Below are 21389 nucleotides of genomic sequence, written 5' to 3'. Positions count from 1 at the left end.
GATTTCTTCTCTGCTCGTTAACGCGCTTTAATTTAATCAAATTTTAATTTTACTCAATAAAGGTAATTAATAATAATGATTAAAAAAACGATAGGAAGTATCGCTACTGAACAGTTGAATAATATGATAATCCAATTTCGTGTTGATTAGTTTTAAATTTTCAACAATTGTGTTTTTGCTTTGTGTTCATCGTGTTCAAGCATTCCGGCGGCGGTCATCGGAAAGTAATGGCTCGCGGGGAGAAGTAATTCCAGACTCGGTGTAGCCCGCGGGCACTTCACCGGGTATGTTGAGAGAGAACAAACTCAAACTAATTTATTTTAACTAAAAAAGTAATTGAAATCAACCTGCACCTGCAAATACAAAAAAGGACTTATTTTGGGGTCATTTCTGGTTGCTCACTCAAACACTTACCAGTCTTTGATCGTGCCCGCGGTAAGTGCAGGATCCTCGGTTGCATCTACACACATGTGCTCATAAATTCCTTGGGGATAAATTGATCAAAAACTGCTCACAGCATTGAATCTTTCTTTTTCCTCGTCGGATCCACGTAGGATATGATGTATTCTTGAGATTGATAAAACACCCCTGCTGCGAATAAGGCCGCTGCTGCTACTGTAGTGCTTCGCCCTTTCCCGGCTGAATCGGATACTGCTGGATGGATGTGGCGAAACCATTGCGGACAACGCCATGGCGCAGGCCTGCGAAGAGAGACTGGCGGAACCTCCACCGGCAGTGCATCACGTGGACACGTTTTTCCTCTATTTGCCGTTGAAAAAAACCCGCAGGAAACAAACTAACTTTGACGTTTGACATCTTTGACAAAAGAACTCACTTTTTCGTTGTCCATCTCACCAAATTCTTCTCACTCTAATGCTTCCTCTGCCGACAACCAGATGGCGGTAGCAGCTTCGTCCGAGGCCCGATTCAAATTCAAAACCACAATTTAAACGTAATGGGCGGTCTACACGCTACGATAACGATGCGATAATCAGGGTAAATGACGTCTCTGGAGACGTCATTAATGTCACTGGCGCAGATCTACAAATCTGAACAAACGAGCATCAATTTGTGAACAAATTTCAAGCAAGTGCCAGTTTGTCGGTTGACTTGTTGATGTTTTGTTTTGGCCTCTTATTTATATTTTGGACGCTCCGTCAACGTTCGCGAAAGTGTTTAACTGAATTTATAAAAATTTACGAAAGTCTGCCATGTCTTTGGCAACTGAAAAATAAAAAATATAGTGATCGCAATAAAAAGTCAGAGGCATACGGTGCCATTTAAAAGCCATTTCCCCGACACTGTAACCTCTTCGCACGTTCTTTTTTCGCTTTTTAACCGAAAGGAACAATGCTAAGACAAACCAACACAGTGTTGCTTTCATGGCTGATTCCAACATGTCCTACCGACAAACTGGCACTTGTTTGAAATTTGTTCACAAATTGATGCTCGTTTGTTCAGATTTGTAGATCTGCGCCAGTGACAGTAATGACGTCTCCAGAGACGTCACTTACGCAGATATCGTTATCGAATTGGAGCGTGTAGACCACGCTTAACGCATTTCACGATTTCCTTGCATTGTTTGTAAAGAAACTTTGAGACGCCAGTAAATGGAGTTGTTTTGAGGAATAGCTCGGTAAATCCTCTTTTAAGTTCATACTTTAGGCGCATGTCAGCGCGTGTGGTGGATGATTTTGACCAAAAATCTGTTTCTGTCCGTTTCCGTTTCTGTCACGTGTTTTATTCTTCTGTCGTACGTTCCGCATTTTACGCCATCCTTTACACACTCGTCACAAATAATGGAAGAATTTCAGCACAAAGTTAGCCGGCGCGATCTGTTTACTCAAACATTCAGCCTGTCAACGGTAACCCCGCGACCCACTTGAGCGGTTACCAGACCAGACTTCCCAGTGGGGTTCAATAAATGGACCAACACAACAGATTATTTTTGATGTCGATTTATTTTGGAATCGCTACCGGCCTCCCGGGGGTTTCGGCCGCGTTGTCTCAAAGGGTACCAAACAATCTAACCGTTTTGTAACAACAACTCAATAAATAGGATCAGGATGGGATCATTGTATCAACGTGTCCGGGCAACGCGTCCTTCGTTTACCAGGCGTAGTGGGCATGGGCGTCCTCGTAGGTGGCGTGCGCAACCTGGACGGCTGGCGAGTAGGTCAGCGTCTTGGTGGCGTGTGCGGCAACAACTGGAGCAGCATGAGCGTAGCTATGGACGGCTGGGGCAGCATAAGTGGTGTGGATGGCCGGGGCAGCATAGCTTGTGTGGATGGCCGGAGCAGCATGAGCATAGCTGGTGTGGACAGCTGGCGCAGCATAGGTCGTGTGCACGGCCGGGGCAGCATAAGCGTGGACAGCCGGAGCAGCATGGGCATAGCTGTGGACAGCCGGGGCAGCATAAGCGACCTGCTTGGCGAGGACGGGCTGGGCGTAGGCCAGCTTCGGCAGCTCGTTGGTGATGCGCGTGTCCGACTTGTGGACGCTCGAGTACGGAGTGTCAACCGACTTGGAGTAGTGCGAGACGGTGGCATCGTGCGAACGGACCGTGCTCTCGTGAGTGGCACCCACAGCCGGGGCGGAGTAGTAGGTCTTGGCCACCGGGGCAGCATAGACCTGAGGGGCAGCATATGCGACGGTCTTGGCGACCGGAGCGGCATGCGTCAGGGAGCTGTAACTCACCGACGAAGCCGGAGAGTAGTGCGCCACCGGCGCGGCGTATTGGACGGCATGGCCAGCCTCCAGATATCCGGCGCTAGCGACAGCCAACGAAGCCAGGAACACGACGAACTGAAACGAATGCCAAATGGATTCCCTCCAGTTATTGCCGGGCGCACTTTTGGACGGTCAAAGCTTCCCCAATCGTTCTTACCTTGAATGCCATTACGCCTGGGGATTTGATGGTGGACGTTGGTTGAGAAGTAAGTGTTGCTACTCGAGACGCCGGTTGATCAATGATACGGTTCCGTACCACGGCACCGCATATTTATACCGACCCCGGTGCATCGGGAAACGCAAGGAACGGTGCGATGGCGAGGCCAAACGATAAGCGCGGCGTGACGCGAAGAAAAAGTGCAAGTCCTGTGTGTGTCCGGCCATGATTGCATCGCAAAACGCAGCCAACCGTGGAGAGGGGGCCGATCGCACGAAGAAATAAACCCGTAAGACGTCGCCCGTAAGACACCCAGCGGGTCCATCGCCCAATTACAGCTGGGCACGAAAGTAACCACGGTCAGCGCTGCTGGACTGGGCAGGTCACGATCGAGTAGAGTGACCGAAACGCACGAAGGAACCGACACACCGTTCTGAAGGACCCGAGGATCGCCGAGGACTCGCCCGCCAGCCCCAAAGCCGGGGACGCCGACATGGGCAGGCTGCAAAATAAACAACACTCAAACCGAACCCGTTTCAAGGAAGGTCACACACAAAATCGCCATAATCCTGCCCCGGTTCTGTTGGCTTGTAACCGTGCCGTGGGGGGGGACATTCAACAGCAGAAGAAATTTGACATTTCGCAAGCTATTTGCTTCAGTTTCTGCCTTTTTCTCCTTAAGGTTGAGGCTGAACGGGGCTCAGTGAGCGTCACAAAAGCACGTGATAATTGTTGCCATAAAGTAACCACGTGGAAGTACGATACAAAGAAAGGCAGCTTGGTTGGTACAAGGAAAAGAAGGAACGTTTTACTCAATTCACCTTCAACCGTGTGGGTGTGGGGTGTAAAACCAATAGGAAAGCATCCCCGAAAAGGAAGGAAGTTAATAAATTGCCTCCGACCAAACGACGGCCAAATCGGTCGCTGCTAATGTCACGTCGTTTTCGCGATATCGATCATGATGAATATCGGTTTTTTGGGACTTCCTTTTTTATTTTTCGTCTGTTGGTTTTGCTAAATTATTTAAACGTTTTTCCAACCATTTACCATTGGCACCCTGTGCCGCCGTTTTTGGCAGAGAAAGGCATTCGCAGCAACCCTTCGAGTTCGAGCTTTTGGCCGTTTCGGGCGTTCCTTTAAGAAATCAATCGCCCCAAAGCAATGGTGCTGTGACCTTGACATTTAGCTGATGCTGAGCTTAAGACTCACGTGCGGGGCGTGTTAGGTTGTTCTGGGCCGCTACCGGGCCGCATGCCCGGTTCTTTCGTTGCCTCTGGTAAGGAATTAATTGGGACCTTCAGGGATGGTGACTTTTAAAAGTGTCAGTAATTTTTGGCGGAAAGCTTAATTTGGCGTGGTTGTTAAACATTTATGCTTAAAACATGTTCGCATGGGCCACTTTTGTTACGCAACTACAGATCGTCGGTACGGATCATCCCTCTGCGCTGCATCGATTCATTTATATTGGAAAGACGTCAGTTCAACGGTATATCAACTTGAGCCCAAAACTTTAAGTTGATGGTCAATACGGATCTGCCCGTTTTAAAAATCATTAAAAAAACGAAAGGACTTGTATTATAATATGTCATGATGAAGCCTGTGAAGAACGACCGATCAGTTACAACGATATAACAAGAGGCAGAATATAATGTTTTTATCATTTCTTGTTTTATTTATCGCTGAGCAGTTTGACGTCGGATCTTGAATTTGCATCAGAGAGAAGTTTGTAAAATTCTCTTACAAATTGATACAGTCAAATATTTATAGCAAGTGTTAAACGATGATGTAATTTTCTGAAAGGGCCGAGAAACATTAGCAAATTATTGGCTTTCACTAACCTATTTACATGACGAAGGTGTGCTTCATTGCTAGGCTTAGGACCGATATCTTAGAAAATATTAATGAGACTGCTACAACTGATATGTCTTAATGTGATAATGAATTTCTTTGAAATAATATATGTTCTTCTTTTCCGTGTACGCGTATTACCAAAATATCCATTTTAATATCGTATCCACTTGACAAAAGCTGGTATGAAAACGGTTCGGGTCACAAGCGATCGCAGCGTTTTTACAAAAAGAACCAACCATTTCTGGGCCAATGAACCAATGGGGCGAAAGGACCAAATGAAATCCTGGCGAATAGAGCCTGTACCAATAGTCTTCGAATAGTGCAATGATTCAATTAAACATGTGGGCAGCTCCAGTGAAGATCACGTCCTGTTATTCCATGCAGGAAAACGAAAAGATCGCGCGATTATCCAGAGTGTCACAATTGGCTGTGTGGTGTGGTTCTTTCAGAAACGCAACAATGGCTTCACAATTGGCTGTGTTTGTATTTTTTATTTTCTTTTTTTTCTTTTTCAATAAATAGGTTCAGGAGTGATGGTTTCAATTCAGGACGTTCGCTCGGACAGAACCCTTCTTACCAGGCATAATGGGCATGGGCGTCCTCGTAGGTGGCGTGCGCAACCTGGACGGCTGGCGAGTAGGTCAGCGTCTTAGTGGCGTGTGCAGCAACAACTGGAGCAGCATGAGCGTAGCTATGGACGGCCGGCGCAGCATGGGCATAGGTGGTGTAGGCCGGGGCAGCATGGGCGTAGCTGGTGTGGACAGCTGGCGCAGCGTAGCTGTGGACGGCTGGGGCAGCATAGCTGTGGACAGCCGGGGCAGCATAAGCATGGACAGCCGGAGCAGCATGAGCATAGCTGTGGACAGCCGGGGCAGCATAGGTCGTGTGCACGGCCGGGGCAGCATAAGCGTGGACAGCCGGGGCAGCATGGGCATAGCTATGGACGGCTGGGGCAGCATAAGCGACCTGCTTGGCGAGGACGGGCTGGGCGTAGGCCAGCTTCGGCAGCTCGTTGGTGATTCGCGTGTCCGACTTGTGGACGCTGGAGTACGGAGTGTCAACCGACTTGGAGTAGTGCGAGACGGTGGCATCGTGCGAGCGGACCGTGCTCTCGTGAGTGGCACCCACAGCCGGGGCGGAGTAGTAGGTCTTGGCCACCGGGGCAGCATAGACCTGAGGGGCAGCATACACCTGCGGGGCAGCATATGCGACGGTCTTGGCGACCGGAGCAGCATAAGCCAGCTTGGCGACCGGAGCGGCGTGCGTCAGGGAGCTGTAACTCACGGACGGCGCGGACGAGTAGTGGGCCACCGGCGCGGCGTACTGCACAGCATGATCCGCTTCCAGGTAGCCAGCGCTAGCCACGGTCAGCGAAGCCAGGAATACGATGAACTATCGCGGGAGAAAAGCAATGGAACCATTATTACACTCCGTTTGCGCCGATCACCGTCCACTATAATCCACTTGAGGGCACTTAACACTCGATTCCTGCTCCCTCGGAGCTCCACCGTACCTTGAATGCCATTATGCCTTACGTCGTCTGGGTAAGATGTGTTACTGCCGATGAACCGAGGACCTGAATGATACCGATCCGTGCACCGCCGCCATTATTTATATCGAAAATCCGTGCCGGCCTGCGATTGCAGTGCTGCTCCACTCCGTTCAAATGTCCACTTCCATCGGATCGACCCACCTTCGAGGACCTCTCTCTGTCTCTCTCTACCTTGGCGAGGTGACATCCCAAGATCGGGGCCCCGGCTCAAACGTGTGTTCGGCGTCTAGAAAGTCCGACGTGGAGGTGGCATTGGGCTCCGAGAAGCAATTCGAGCGTAAGAAACGAGCCCCCTACTTTCGCCTTTACTTCGCCGCGGCCACTCTGTCCCGATGGTGGTGATAATAAAACTACGGCCACGGCAACAGACGCTCGATATTTGGCTCATTTAGAGGGTAGCACCTTCAGTCGCTAGGAGGAAGTTAAGGAGCAACTGGGCGGCAATGCCACACGCGTCGGCCACACGAGAGTCGATCAATGCTCCATCTATCCATCACGCGCAGCATCAGGAGTGCTGGAGTCCGAAGCCAGAGACTTCGGGTTGTTTTGCTGAATGGCGTGCAAGGTGATCGCCGCTGGTGGTACCACCTTCGGGGTTGTTGCCAAAAAGTCCGTCACTCCCAGCGCACGCGACCGATCGCGGACAGGTTCACCTCCAGCTAAAGGGTGAGTGAGCGGTGGCGACCGACATACGGGATGGTGATGGTGAAGAAGTAGGTTTTTGGCTCGTTTTGGCTCCACTTTGGCAGCGCCGAAAAAGAGGGAAAAAATAAATCTCTACACGGTACCGCGACCCTAAACATGGCAGGACCCGCCTTGTCGCTACGATCATTCCGCGCTGCGCTGTTGTTGATCGATTACCATGCCGCCGTTCAGCGCAGCGAAACAAGATCACAGTTCATTACCGACCCGGCTCGACCCGGTTCCAGTTGGTTGGTATCACATTGGCCTGTGCCAAATATAGTTCAACGCACAACGGCATGATATAATTGCGTGTATAGTTAAGTGACCGCCCCCCAAGCGGGTCGCAAGGATCAACTGACAACCGAATTACGAGCTATATGAACTATCGTTGACCCCTCGAACGGGGGCTCGCCCACCAATGGCAAAGCAAAATGGGCGAACTATTTTGGCAACAGTAATTACCTTTTAAAATGAGGCTTGAAAACAGCCCCAGCGAAGCGAAAGCAAGGTTAATTTTGCTAAACTATTACATAACTCTGACTGCATCCAGCAATAAGTTTGATACAACAACATCGCACGATCGCTGTAATGGCCACTGCTTCTTTTATTGATAACTACAGATATGATGGCCGGGGTTCATCCGAGGCTCATCCGATTGCGCTGTGCATCGGTTCACGAAAAACCGTCAGTTCGAACTTAGCCCTAGAGGAGCATCAACTTGAGGAGTGCGCAACATGTACAGGGTGTTTCATTGACGACACATTTGGTTGCAGAAAATTAGGAAATATGAAAAAATTATTTCCAAAGAATTGAATTGTGGTTCAGGAAATCCACAAATCGTGCAAGAGAAGCCAATGCACCTGCAACGAGTGACTGTTTGGTGCGGATTTTTGGCTGATTAGTTCTTCGGCGAAATTGAAGCGGAGGACTTGGACGGCGTTTGGTTTCAACAGGATGGCGCTCAGTGCCGTACAGTTACAGCCACAATCGATATTTATGTTACGCGAACAAACCAGCAACTATTGACAACCTCAAGACCCAAATTCAAGTTGCTATTTCCGAAATAGGACTGCCTAATGAGCTTACTGTCAAGCCTATCGTGGTGAACATTTTACCAAAACTGTTTTAAAAAGATGTTGAGAATTAGCCTTTGAAATAAAAGTTCATGCATCGAAAAATATTCAGCCGTTTTTGTTCTATAACCAAATGAAAAAAATTGTTAATGAAACACCCTGTAGTTGTCGATATTAATGCTCTATCCGTCTTAGTTTATTAAGGAAACAGCAATGACCCCCTTCAGTGCGGCAACTCCCGTACATTCCCAGTAAACGTTCTATTTAGAATTAATGACTCCCTTTTAATTGCTTTTATACTATCGACATCGGCGGGACCTCAAATACACGCGAATTATGCCTCCATTTTGTGCGTAAATTACATAAACATGAAACGGCGGTTCTCGGTACCGTCACACCTACACGGTTCTCCGCCGGGTTCGGCCTTCCGAAAACCTGTCTCCAGCTAATCGAACCATCCCCTCGCCATCGCCGCGGTGCGTAAGCCTCCTAGGAGAGAGAGAAAGAGAGCAGACCCCAGGGGTAGTTCCGCAGCCAGCCAGCCCGTGGCCCCCTCACCAAACACGTGGTCCAATCCAATGTGCCGGTTGCTTAACAATTGTATCAACTACCCCCGGGGGAAAAACCAGTTCCCGGCCCGGCCCGGCCCGGGGATGGCCTTCAGTTTTGTTATTCGTCGTATTGTCGCCGAAATGGAAACGGTTGCCACAAATGCCACCCTTTTCCGATTCGAGTCCCTTTTCCTTCGCTCTGGTCGATCAGCGCGGTGGCCACGCCACATGAGCCGAATGAGGCGGATTTTTGAGACCGTTTGTCGCCGACAGCCACAATCGCTCGATTGGTCCGGTGATTGATATTGTGACGTTAAAATAGTGGCGACGGCACCGGCATCTTGCGGTGAGTCACAGTCGCGTGATGCCGGTTTGAAGGACACACTCGCGTTCTTAATGGAGACATTAGCGTCCTGACCAGTGGCCGTCGCGTGCTGCGCAAGCCAGTGATTTCTTTGTCCTGAGCCTACCGGTTCAAAGATGAGTTCTGGGTGTGTGGAGCGTGAGAAAGCTATGTAGCTACGGGGCAGATCAAACTGCACCAAATGCCATGTCGCACGCCGGAATGTCAATGCTACGGAGGACATAAAATTGCACTGGCGTCGTCTGGGGACCATTAACGAACTCGACCGCCATAAAAAAAAAAACAAAACAAACCATCCTACATCTTCGCCATAACGTGTGACCACAGGGAGGTCAACGGTTTATTGAGGCGCACCCGGAGTGTCGCACTTACAGTCCGGCTGTGGCCCGGAAACCGTAGCCGAAGGTTGGTTCGGATTGGTACCGTGAAGCGTTGACAGGTCACCCGACCCGGAACCATACTGGGTTGGGTGATGGTGAACGGTGCTAGAAGTGGAATGGATCGCGCTTGTGGAATGCAGCTGGTTGTTCAAGGAGTGAGCTGGCGGGGCTGGTTGTTGCCACTGGCCGTAAGATCCGGTACTGGAAGCACTGGATGTTGGGTGAGGCAGAGGTTTCTTCTGTTCCTGCGTCGGAGGCAGATAGTCACGCGGTGGTAGATATTCACGAGGTGGCAGATACACCCGTGCCGGAGGCTCTGGTTTGAAGTGCTGGGTGCTACTCGATCCCTGCGAGGACTGCGTGAGGGAACCGCCAACTGCCACAGGGGCCACAGGATCGGCTGTGTAGCTGTGCGATGTACCATACCCTTGACTGTGGCCGGTCACTTTCGCGGGCGTATAGTGAATGTGGGAAACGGCAGATCCTTGTTTGTGGGCCAGGGACCCATAGCTGGATCCTTGCCAGGTTGTGACGGGAACCCCGATGGCAGCTCCAGTGTTACTTCCAATCCAAGCTCCACTTGAGTGGTGAGCGATGGAGTTTGTAACTTTAAAAGGACTCGTGTGGGTATGTCCAACGAAGGTCACTGGTTTGGCGTGCAGAATCGGAAACTGACCGGGGGCCTTTGCTGGACTTAAATCGACCAGTGATTCAACGATCGGAGCCGGCGGCTGTAAGTAGCTCCCCGAAGAGGATCCCTGTTGGTGTAGGTTAGGGTGAACTCCGGAATGGCCCGATAGTAGAACGGGACCTACAAGGTGGTGTTCCTTCGCCGAACACAGCGAACTGTGGCCGGGTGCAGCCGCGGAGTAATGATAACCCGGCCCATCACGAACCGGGACGCTGCCGTAGCTGGTGACCGTCTTCGTAACCGGCGGCGTGTAGTGCACGGTACTAATTGGAGCTTTAGCCACGTGATCCTTTATCACCGTAGGGGCCACATACGTCACGGTGGGTTTGCTGAGCACCAGCTTGCCACCATGTAGTTGGCCCGATTGGTGATCGATCGAACTGAAGCTGGTGGCTCCCTCATAATGCTCGATGTACCCAGCCTGGGCCAGGGCCACGGTAGCAGCCAACAGTCCAATCTGAAAAACAGAATCGCGCTTTGCCTGAGTGAACTCACTCTCAGGGAGCCCAAAATGGACGGCCAATCTTACCAGTCTCTGCATGGTGAATTTCACTTTCCTACGCACCGTACCGTTCGCGAGTGCGCTCCTGCGAGGGCCGGATCCTCGATTTTATACACCTTGACCCGCGGAAACCGGCACCAAAAAGGATCGGCGCAAGAAAAGGGACAACCAAAACCCCCGGCCGGACCTCACCGACGAATGATTGGGCCCAAAGGAAGCTAAAATGAAAAAAGGGTCAAGCGCGGTACACCGAACCTGTCCCACGGTCCCATTTCATTGGTCCCAAGTCTGGCGGGGGAAGGTAATTGAACAGTAAGCAAAAGAAAGTGCCGCGGCGTGACGAGCCGAGACGCGATGTTACGACACATATCGAGTGCTACAATTTATCCGGCTGGCGATCCCGATTGAGTAACTCGATTAATCACTCGGCTCAATGTCAGGCACACGATCGAACGAATTTGGCAAAGTTCCAACCCTCATGAATGACGGCGGTTGGCGTGCTAATGACGAACCGCAAAGGCCTCCGGCAACACCGCGCAGAAGCGCACCCAGCAAGGTTAAGGTTCCAGCGGGGCCGACACCCGATCTAACCTTTCTCTAGCCGCCCTACTGGGCGGGGAATCCAACCCGGACCCGGAGGCTATGGTTTGCAAACCGCGATCGGATTCGACCTCGACCGCTAGCCCACTCCTTGTAAGGACTTCCATCTGCACTGGCCTTTGTTCCTGTACCGCGGTCACACAGAGCCGAGGCATCGTATCAATCATGTTTCAGAAAGCGATGATGAAAAAGAAGTGAGCAGCTCTTCATTTGCATGTTATGATCCCTTGAAACTACGAATTGAGTTGTGGAGTCGTGGTGAAGCCTACGAAAAGTGTTCATGCAGTTGAGCAAGCTCCCGAAAGCGCTTGGGTGAAGCCGAAGTCCATCATTAGCCACCGGTTCGCCATAAAAGTTGTGTTTACCTTAACCTTCCTAGGGATGTAAACGACTCTCCGTGGGCCACCGAGCGGTCCTTGAGCGGTCGCACTCCGATCATTACTGCTCGGCCTAAACGCCTAAAACGCCTTAATTAGTAGCCATAAATTCTCACACCCGATCTCGACTTCTGACTTCTGTCCCCAGCGTGTCCCCTTCAGTTCTTTCGTTCGGTGCGAAGTGTGCTCGAGTTTCGTGAGTTCATAATAAGTTATGTATTTTCAACGATCATTCAACATATTGGCAAGGTGGTGTTGGGTGTCTTCCTGAGCATGGTTGGTGGCCGCGATCGCGGTCCTTACGGTCCTTGCTTACCAGGCGTAGTGGGCACTGTTGTCGGCGTAACTGACGTGCGAAACGTGCGGCTCGGCATATCCGAGAGTCTTGGTGGCCACAACCGGAGCTCCATGGGCGTAGACCGGGGCGCTGTGGTGGTGGTACAGAGGCTGAGGCTCAGCGACCAAGTGTTTGGTGTAGGTCGGCTGCGACACGTACTGCGGGGCATAGGCGAGGGTCTTGCTGTACTCGACGTTCTTCACTAGTGCCGGCGCCTGGTAGTGGACTTGGGGGGCGGCGTAAGCTAGCGTCTTGGCGGCATGGGCGTAGACTGGCGCTGGCTGGGCGACGACCGTATGGGCGTAGACTGGCGCTGGCTGGGCGACGACCGTCTTCAGGGTGGGCTCGTGCACGGAATAGGTCTTCGTCAGCGGCGCCGCGTAGTGGACAGACGGTTCAGCGTAGGCCACCGTCTTGGCGACGGCCACCTTCGCCGGTGAGTCGTGACGGGTGATCGAGCTGTAGCTCACGGCCGGAGCGGACGAGTAGTGAGCGACGGGGGCCGCACCGTACGACACCTGGTGGTGATGTTCCGGCTCGAGGTAGCCAGCGCTGGCGAGGGCCAGTGTGGCGAACAGAACAACAATCTACAACGGAAGGCACGCAAGACACACATCAGAAACGGATGCACCCCCGGAATCAGCTCCAGGATCTTCCACACTTGGTCACAAGCACACTGGCTACCACGCAATATCCACTGGGCTGGGCGGGGAACTTACCTTAAAGGCCATTTTGCTGCGTTCTTCTAGTAGGTCTGCACTAAGTCGCGGCTAGCGGCACAATGATGCCACTGGAAGCGATTCGCCTAATATTTATATGAAATCCCGCGCCGACACGCCGGCAACCTCACATCGGGCGTTAAAGAGGAGTGCGGAGCCCACACCGGAGTGACCTTCTGGGATGAGTTATAAAAACGGCCACGGCACGAGCTCCAAACGAAGCGAAAGAGAACTATCACATCACACTCTTCTCAGAGGTGAATCGATGGCACTTGTTTGGGGGGCTCCGAAGCTCCAACTCCCCCCACCAACTCCGGCCGACTCCGGTGACGCTGAATCCGCCGAACAAATCCATTTTCTCACCTACAAACCGGAGGACTTCGTTAGTGATTTCGTTTTCGTTTAAAATCGGGTTTTTTTTTCTTCCTTCGGCCAATATGGCGACCCGCGGAATGTCGTCGGCGCCCCCGGTGTCGATTGTTTATTTTTGTCGCATGCTTGTTAGTCGATTTTTATTGCCCAAGCGACGGAGCGACGCGCGAAAAGATTGATCCATTATTCCCAGCCGGCCCCCGGCTGGCAGGAGGCCACCATGATGACGTCATCGGGCCTAAGATGAAATCGAAACTGAAGCCTCTCAAACATCGGAAGATCGGAGTCGAGAGACAACGGCAACGCACGGGGCCACGGGGCAGGTTAATTACCTTGCCGGTGCTATTTGGGGGCTGCCTCAGACCTCAGACCGCTGTGACACAACCTTTAAACCGCGGGGTTAGTTTTCCCATAATTACATGACCTACGCGCCGTTGGGTTGATGGGTTTCGAGGGGGCTGGGGTCTCCGTTTGGGCAATATATTACAGGAAACGCCAACCGAGCCAGGGCTGCGGAAGTAGATCGGATGTGGATAATTGGAACCTGCGGTTGGTCGCATCGTTTTCGGTTCGCCCCGATCGGTGAGAATGATCGTTTGTGTTTTTTGTTCGATTTTTGAACAGATCCGTAACTCCGTAACGATGAATCCGTGGTACCCATCGCGGCGCGGCCAAGGACACGCCGAACCTTTCACAGTTGACATATTGTTCACACGCGCGCGGTACTGTGCCAAAAAAGGAGCGCCCCCCACCGTCCGAACAGGGGTCCGAATGTGTGGGGGTCGGTAGGATAAATAATGTGACATGCGCAATGTACAGTCCGCCGGTAATAAATGGCTCAAGCCTTTCTGGGACAGTTAGGATGGTAATTTTAAATCGCCGCGGATTCGCAACGGGCTTCGGGTGGATACGGGGAGAAAAAAGTTCTAACCTGTAAGAGGTGTGGTCCTTGAGTGAAATGGTACATTTGAAATAAGTTATTCGATAAGTTATGTAGGGCTTTAGATATGAAACGCTTCATTTTATTTACCATATAAAATGATGCTATAATTACTTCAGTGGATAAAAAGGTTTCACTCCTCGAGGCCGTATCGCTCGTATCATGAAGGGTTAATCGGAGTCTCGTCGAATGTAATTTCGACTACTTGCGTGGTTCGGGGGGATTCGGGTCATTCAGCGAGATCGGTAATTGATTAACGTGCCTCTGTTTTTGTCTGTCCCACTTCTCCCCGATGGCCAATTTCGTGAAGCGTTTCGTGAAGCGCCTTACCTTCGGCGCGAATTGGAGGAATTTTCGTGCGGCCCATGATGAGCGCGGACACAAGGTGAAGCCTGTAAAGGGCCCCTCCACAGCCCGCATTCCGCAACCTGGTGCTTGGCTGTATTGGATATTTTTTAAACTTGTGTCTCGTTTCGAAGGTTTCTTCTTGTTCAATCATAACGATCCGACAAATTGGTGGCTAAAGGGGGGAGAGCGGATTTGGTTGATCCCTCCGGGCAATCGGACTAATCGGACTGTGCGTATATGTGGGGAGCTACAAAAAAAACGATTACGCAGTTTTTCGATATTTATGACATTTGTGTTTTAATGGCCACCCGGAGAGCCCCAAAAGGCAATCGTCTGACGCGGCCAGACAGTGGGAATCTTGTGTCCAACATGCGATGTTGCGGGTCCGTGACCAACGGAAACGTTAATCAGCTATTGACAAATTCATTCTCCATCAATGTCACGATCATGAGTTCTATTTAAGAAATGTGAAATGGAAGCAAATACATACTCTGCAAAGGAATTCCCAGCGAAGCACAGCTGATCGCGCGAGGAACGAGAAACGAGCCTCCAAAGATGGGGCCAACCCATCCAGTGTCTTGCATAATTGATTGATCAAGCTGCGCCATCGACCACTTACGGTTTCGCGTGCGTTCACCTCCTCGTGCGTAAAACGTTCCGTGCGCATCTTCACGCGTTCATCTTCGTGCGGCCAGACAGCTTGTCAGCTGATTCGGGGCCGATGAATGGAGCCTCACCACGGTAACATCTTCATTCCCGGGCAGATGAGCCAGTGTGCGCCCCCCACCGGTTGGAGCCTTCGGAACCGACCGACCGACCGACGGACCGGTTTCTTTTCCGTGTGTGTCGAGCGTGTTTCGAGTTCAATGTCATGATCATCGCCGCAGCTCATCTCGCGGCCAAAGGCCGCAGCATCCGCCTGAGGATGACGCCGATTAAGGCGCATCCCATGGGCACCCCCCCCCCCCCCCCCCCCCCCCAAACTGGGGAGGGTAAAAGTTTAACGAACTGTACGGTGGACCCCCACCAGAGGGAAGTCCAGTGATGAATTCAAGCTATGTGAGCGGCGCCATTAGGACTCCTCGAGGTTCTCTATTAATCTACGCGTCTAATTGGAGTGAATGTTGCTCGACATAAGAGGATTCCAGTGCTACCACTGCATGCGGAGCACGGGCCATTTGTCGTGGCCCGGCGTAGTGTCGAGCTCCTGACAGCAATCCGCCGAAAGCTAATAACTTAATCCTGCGTGCGGGGTCTAATCCCTGCCCTAGGTTTTCGGAGCAGACAAGTGGATAGCGACCGAAAGTTCGATTAATCATCGATCATGATCGCCCAGCCACCTTAAAGGTCTGGCGATAGCGTTGGCAGACAGCGCCCAGGAGTGTCACGCCCGGAGTTAGGTGGGCTGGACAAGTCACAGGGCTGGTGTGTCTCACGACGGATTGGTGGCATCGTTCGGCGCATTGCGCAACCTCGGTCGGTGCTCCAGCCATGCATACATTATTCATAATTACCATTCATACAAATTTAACACCTCATTCAAAGATCCACCGGCTGAACCGACGGTGCGATGGAACCACTTATGGGCTTTGCAATTTTTGCGACATCCAGCAAATGGCTGCTTTCGATGGCCTGCCCACCAGATCGGCTCGGATCGGCAACCCGGCGGATGCCGTTTTATAGAGGTGCAGTTGAATAACAGTTCTCGCTGCTCGGATCAACCTGAATGTCAGGCCGCGTGTCGTAAGGGCATCCCCGAGCAAAGGGTGTCAACGAACGAAACCACACTCGATCGGTGGTCTGCGAGCCTTGCGAGCGGAACGTTTTAGGCATTAACCTGAAGGAAGCGAGACCGGGGGGGAACCCACGACCTGGGGCTTACAATTACTTCAAACAGACATGTAACAAATTGATTGTCCGGGTTCGGAGCCCGGGAATTATGGTGGAAAGGTGACCCATATTGCAGGTGGGTAAGGCTTAGTGTCTCAGCTCCTTTTATCAGCGACCCCGGGCGTGCCGAGCACTTACTTTCTTCAGTCTATTTATTCAAACATTAGCCCATTGTGTATTACAATGTAGTTGATGGGCTAAGATTTAGCCAGACCAGATAGAGATCAAATTGAGTAGAGACCATTAAAGAACCTCTTTTCCGAAATTTATTACTCCATCATGATCCGATCAACGGCAAAAGGCATCTAGTTCTATTAATCAAACCACCTGCGCCCGAAACCTGAAATCGAAGCCGACCGGGTCTCATTTATCGATTTCCGGTACAGACCGGCACGATAATGATCGGGCGATCGCTTTGGCCCGATTTCAAGATCACCGGGCTGCGAAAAGGCGAATCGCACACGCAGATCCGTGACAGCACCTTTACGAGCCCGGGCAATAATTCTGCCTAATTTATGTCGCCCCTCGTCCGGTGGCGGGCCAGAACCGGAACCTTTCACCCGTGGTGCACCGTGCCAAGGATACCCGCCCAGCCAGTGCACGCAAATCAAACATCATAACTTAGATTGGAAAATCGTTAGCCAAATGCGAAGATTGCGTTACCGGTGAGCCTCTGGCCTCTGAGGAGCCTCACCTCGGCGGCGGGCCTTTGCGGAGGCTCCGGCGACCTTCACGACGGGAGTATAGTGTCTCGTTCACGTCCAACGCACCCGCGGTGGGTCCATAATTTATTGGATTGCTTTGGCCCTGCCCGGCCCTCCAAGGATCGAGGTCGCTCTCGAGAGCCGGGGTGAGTCAGTTACACACCTCGCGCCAGCTCGATGATGATCGATGATCGCAGCCAATTCACACCTCGTGACATTGGCAGAAATCGATCCAAACGGAAGAAAAGGCGTAGCGGGCGAGCACATGCGAATTATTGTTCTTTTTTGTTGCTGCTGCCAGGATGAAGAGGCAGCTTTTAAGGCCATGCACCCATTGTGCCGTTGAGGGGAGGGAAAATTATTTTCCACCACCTTTTGTAGGCCATCGGTAGAGGACGATTTTTATCGTCTCGAAATCGATGATGAGGTCGGGAGGCGTAGATTCTTAAGTTAATGGAACGCCAAGGATATGGCGTTGTGTTCCTGGTGGCCCCCATGGTCGCAACAATTCAGTCGCTTTGTCATTTCAGATGATCACTACAAATAATTACTCCCTTTAGTAGCAGATAATCATTTAATCATAGATTGAATATGTGACTTTGTTTCAACCGATTCTTTGTCGCCGCTCGTTAGGGCGGCTTAGAAGCTCGTAGAGAACTGTTAAATTGTATTCAGAGATCAATGAAAGAACTCTGTTGACTAGTGCAGTATTTTATACATTTTAATGATTTAAGAGAATTATTGGAAAATTATTGTTGATGGCCGACGCACTGTCCGTTGATCGAATCGATCGCTCCAAAACGATAAAATGCAACTGTACACGTTCGAAAGTGCACGCCATTTATTGGATAAAGTTCATCGTTGACGATCGCAGGTGATCGTTACGCGGCGGCAAGACGTTCGCGCGAAAAGTAAAACGAAAGAAAACCGCTTCGAGGACGCTCACAGCCGGCGGCAGTCGAATCGGATCGATAGTGGGCCGCCTGTCTGAGCGCGTCTTGGGAACGGGTGGTCGGCATGTGTGATCAAGGCTCCTGCAAATAAATTTTACGCTCGACAAATCACACGCCGATTGTGCTACCCCTTTCGCCATTAGATGTAACTAATTGTATAAACAACCGTACAGAAAAAAAAATCCGTTTGCCAATTCCAGTATCAAACGTTTGGCAACGAAGGACAGACGATGACTTCAAATGCTGTGTTTCATATCCATTTTCGGTTTCGTTCGCACGTGCGATTGGGTCCGTTATTTTCGGTGAATTAATAATCAACGTTGCCACCATCGGGTAAATCGTAACAAATCGAACCGCAACAGCTCGCCAGCTAATAAAATTAATGCGCCTTATCGCTGCGGGCCGACCGGTTTGTTGCAGCAAAGCAGCTCGCTGTTCGTTTGATCGTTTTCTCAACACCCTTAAGCGAAAAATATGATCGATCGGTCCGGGCAGCTCTCCGACGACCCGAAAAGCCCTTCAGCCCAATAGCGCAGAGATTAACAGAGTCTGATAGAGTCAGAAAAGCACGGCATATTGCGTGAAAAGGGAACGAATTCCCAGAGCCCCCGGGGGGAGAGAGAGTTCATAGCGCGCGGCCACTCCAGTCCAAGATCCAGGTCGACTGTCGACCGGTTTTTCCCGTCCCCGTGACCCTTTCGGAGCCACGTTACGTCACACCGCTGGCCAACACTTTCTTCGCGGTTCGCTGGCGTGCGTCGTCGGATCGCAACCTTGAAAATGGTTTCCGAGATCTTGGTCAGCGTCGTGGCGAGTGCGACGCACTTTCGGGCTTTCGGAGGTTCCCATTGGGCAGAGCGAGGCGGGCGAAAGAAATCCCGTGAACCTTTCCCGCGCAGGAACGGAAAGTAAAAGTGACCCGCGGATTTGCCATTTTCGATTCCTGTAGCATCATCGTGCGCCACAGCGGAAACTGGGCCGTCGGCACCGAACCGGTTTCGAGCCGGCGCTGTTCCGAAACCGGATTGGCGCAAGAGGAGGTACGGGCCAGTTGCAAACGGGTGGACTCTTCCGATCGATGCTGCAAACCGTGGTGTTAAGGGCCTGGTTTACCTTGGAACACGCCTCAGCTCGGGGGCCCGGTCAATTGAAACTGGATCAGCCTGTGCCTGTGCATCCGAGAGCATCCGAAGATTTGCGGACCACCTTTAAACCGGATTCTGGAGGGTTTTCGCCAACGTGGGACCCCCTGCATCCTTGGACTGTCCTTGACGCGACGCCATTGTGAACGGGTGATGGGCGCTATAAATCGGTGGAATGCTCCTCGGTTCAGGAAATGCTCGGGTTTCATCCCGCTGATTGACGTAACAGATCTGGGTTGGAATATGAGGCAGGATTTTCGGAAGCCCAGTAACGGCTTTCTAATGGAGTCCCAGCCCACGAAGAACCTATTTAGTAACAATCTGTCGCATGCAAACAGGTACCTCCACAGCTAGCCACTGCCACTCGGCGTATCGCTCTGGCCATCGTGCATATTTGGACAGGCACATGACTGACGGAGTACAAACCTCGTCCGTAAATACCGTGGTCCTGTTGCCCGGTACCACGACGGGTGGCATTTCGGTTTCGTAACCATTTGCATTTAGCGTCCGCAGAGGCCTTCGCTGTCAACTGAGGGCGAAGTAAACTGGGCCGTACGAAGCGATCAAAATTTGGCCAGTTCATTGATCGGTGAAACAAATTCGCAATCTGCGAGGACCGTGAGGACCGCCAACGGTTTTGGGACGGGGTGCCACGATCAAGTGACGTGCCGTAGACAGAAGTCATTTTCTTGTCGAACCACCTGAAGGGTGAAGGTCAGCTTTTCCATCTCCGAAAAGGGGGCGGGACGTTGGCCAACAGGCGTAATGTGTTAATGATTGCTTACTACCGAACGCCGAGCCGGCTAGCGATGTATGTAATTACGGGTCGATTTGGGACCGTTTAGTGAGAACGCGGTGTCCACTGCTGGCAAGAAGAAACATTAGAAGTCATCAATGGAATGTTTGATGGAACGGTTCAATCAAATTTTATTTCATTACTGGATTTAGCACATATTGAGCTGTAGCCTTCAGGAACTCAAGCTGAGTTACATTCTTTTAATAGCTCTGTTTCATGTACGCCACTTTGGGAGAAAAGCTTGGCGTTTGAATGATCCTCACGGGGTTAAAGTTTTCGGAATATCTGGTGACTGGTGGTCGCAAACCACCGAACATATTCTCTGGAGAAATGGCTACCTTTTTGCGGTAGAAGATCGGTTCGGGTTGTGGCTCATATCGTAGCCCCGGTTGTTGGTAGATTGGTTGTTGTGGTTGTTGAGCAATAGTGTTGGGCTTAGGATTACGATCACCCGCCCCGACTGGTACGAATACGATCGTCACGAAGCGATTGTGAACTAATGGCGCCGAGAGTTCCATCGCTGGGCGTTCTGAGGTTGGTGAAGCAGTTTCTGGTTTGGCAGTGGTCACCGAAGGACGATGCCCGGTGGGAAGGATGTGCCTCACGAAGCTAACGTAACTAACTGCTGACGGACGATGCCCCTTGTCGGCCAATGTGTAGCGATGTTGAGGATCGGGTGCTTCCCTTTGGAATGCATTGGAATGCATTGCCAAACAGACGGCTATTGCTAGAAGCTGTTAGAAAATAATGACTAAATTCATTCTTCGCTGATCGCAACGATCGCCTAACTTACCTTCAAAAGCATCTCTGTTGAAAGCGCACTTTCGGCTGAATCACAACAGGGCTTGAGCTGCTCACCGTTCACACTAAAAGTTCAACGGTGCTCTTCTTCATATTTATATGACCGATGCCGATTTATGTGTTTTATCGCAAATGCAGATGATGGCAGCTAATTTATTAGGAGCATATCATAAGGGCTTTGAAGCATAAGCAGCATAAGGGCTTTGAAGGTTACATTCAGAGTGAATTGATTAAAGCATTATGTATGCATCCGTCCATTAAACTAACAATGATTGTGGTGAAATGATTTATTCATATTGCATAAGCGCCCATTCAAATTTAGTAATTTTTTTGAATTATATTATTGACTAACGTAACGACATTCCGGTGCAAGTGCAACTTGCCTGCATTGAATAAAGCGTACATAAATACATAACCTGTTTATCAACTCAAACTACGTTTTTGATCGTTTGAACTAATCGATCGTTTGAACTACGATCGTTTTTGAGAATTTTACTGCATTTCCGCCAAAACCTATGTCAACGATCGCGGTCGCTCAATCAATAACTTATTAGCGGAGTTCCTGCGTTGGTTAATCCGCCCGTGAATTTGATGGCCAAGAGCAACGACAAAAGAGTCTTGTGCGTGCCATTTTTCGATGGCCACAATTGGTCGCGCCTTTCACATCCTTCTTCGGGCAATCTTTGCCAATTTTGCTCAGTATAAAACGCGAAATAGCTGATCAAACTGGCATCACTCAACGAGCAGCCATCAACCGTCCAACAGCTCAGGAAACAAATCATCAACAATGGCGTTCAAGGTACAGCTAATCCTTCAAAGTTCACCTTTTTCCCAAACATTCTAACGATTCCTATGTCCTTGCTACAGTTCGTTCT

General features: G+C 50.9%; 3 protein-coding genes across 3 annotated transcripts; all 3 read right to left on the bottom strand.

Annotated features, from left to right (window-relative positions):
* Positions 1-2109: 2109 nt before the first annotated feature.
* LOC131215071 (pupal cuticle protein G1A-like) lies at positions 2110-4140 on the bottom strand. Its single transcript, XM_058209447.1, has 2 exons — positions 4097-4140; positions 2110-2851 (listed from the first exon to the last, which is right to left on the bottom strand). The coding sequence occupies exons 1-2, from the start codon at positions 4138-4140 to the stop codon at positions 2110-2112; spliced, it is 786 nt and encodes a 261-aa protein (XP_058065430.1).
* Positions 4141-5311: 1171 nt separating this feature from the next.
* On the bottom strand, positions 5312-6263 carry LOC131205583 (cuticle protein LPCP-23-like). Its single transcript, XM_058197737.1, has 2 exons — positions 6252-6263; positions 5312-6130 (listed from the first exon to the last, which is right to left on the bottom strand). The coding sequence occupies exons 1-2, from the start codon at positions 6261-6263 to the stop codon at positions 5312-5314; spliced, it is 831 nt and encodes a 276-aa protein (XP_058053720.1).
* A 5477-nt stretch (positions 6264-11740) lies between these two features.
* LOC131205584 (cuticle protein 16.5-like) lies at positions 11741-12619 on the bottom strand. The gene is made up of 2 exons (XM_058197738.1): positions 12569-12619; positions 11741-12436 (listed from the first exon to the last, which is right to left on the bottom strand). The coding sequence occupies exons 1-2, from the start codon at positions 12578-12580 to the stop codon at positions 11825-11827; spliced, it is 624 nt and encodes a 207-aa protein (XP_058053721.1). The 5' UTR covers positions 12581-12619; the 3' UTR covers positions 11741-11824.
* Between the last annotated feature and the right edge of the window lie 8770 nt (positions 12620-21389).

This window comes from Anopheles bellator, chromosome 1, assembly GCF_943735745.2.
Source record: "Anopheles bellator chromosome 1, idAnoBellAS_SP24_06.2, whole genome shotgun sequence".
In the NCBI taxonomy this organism is placed as follows: domain Eukaryota; kingdom Metazoa; phylum Arthropoda; class Insecta; order Diptera; family Culicidae; genus Anopheles; species Anopheles bellator.
Note: the sequence above shows the minus strand (reverse complement) of the source record. Positions and strands in the feature narration are given on the sequence as shown.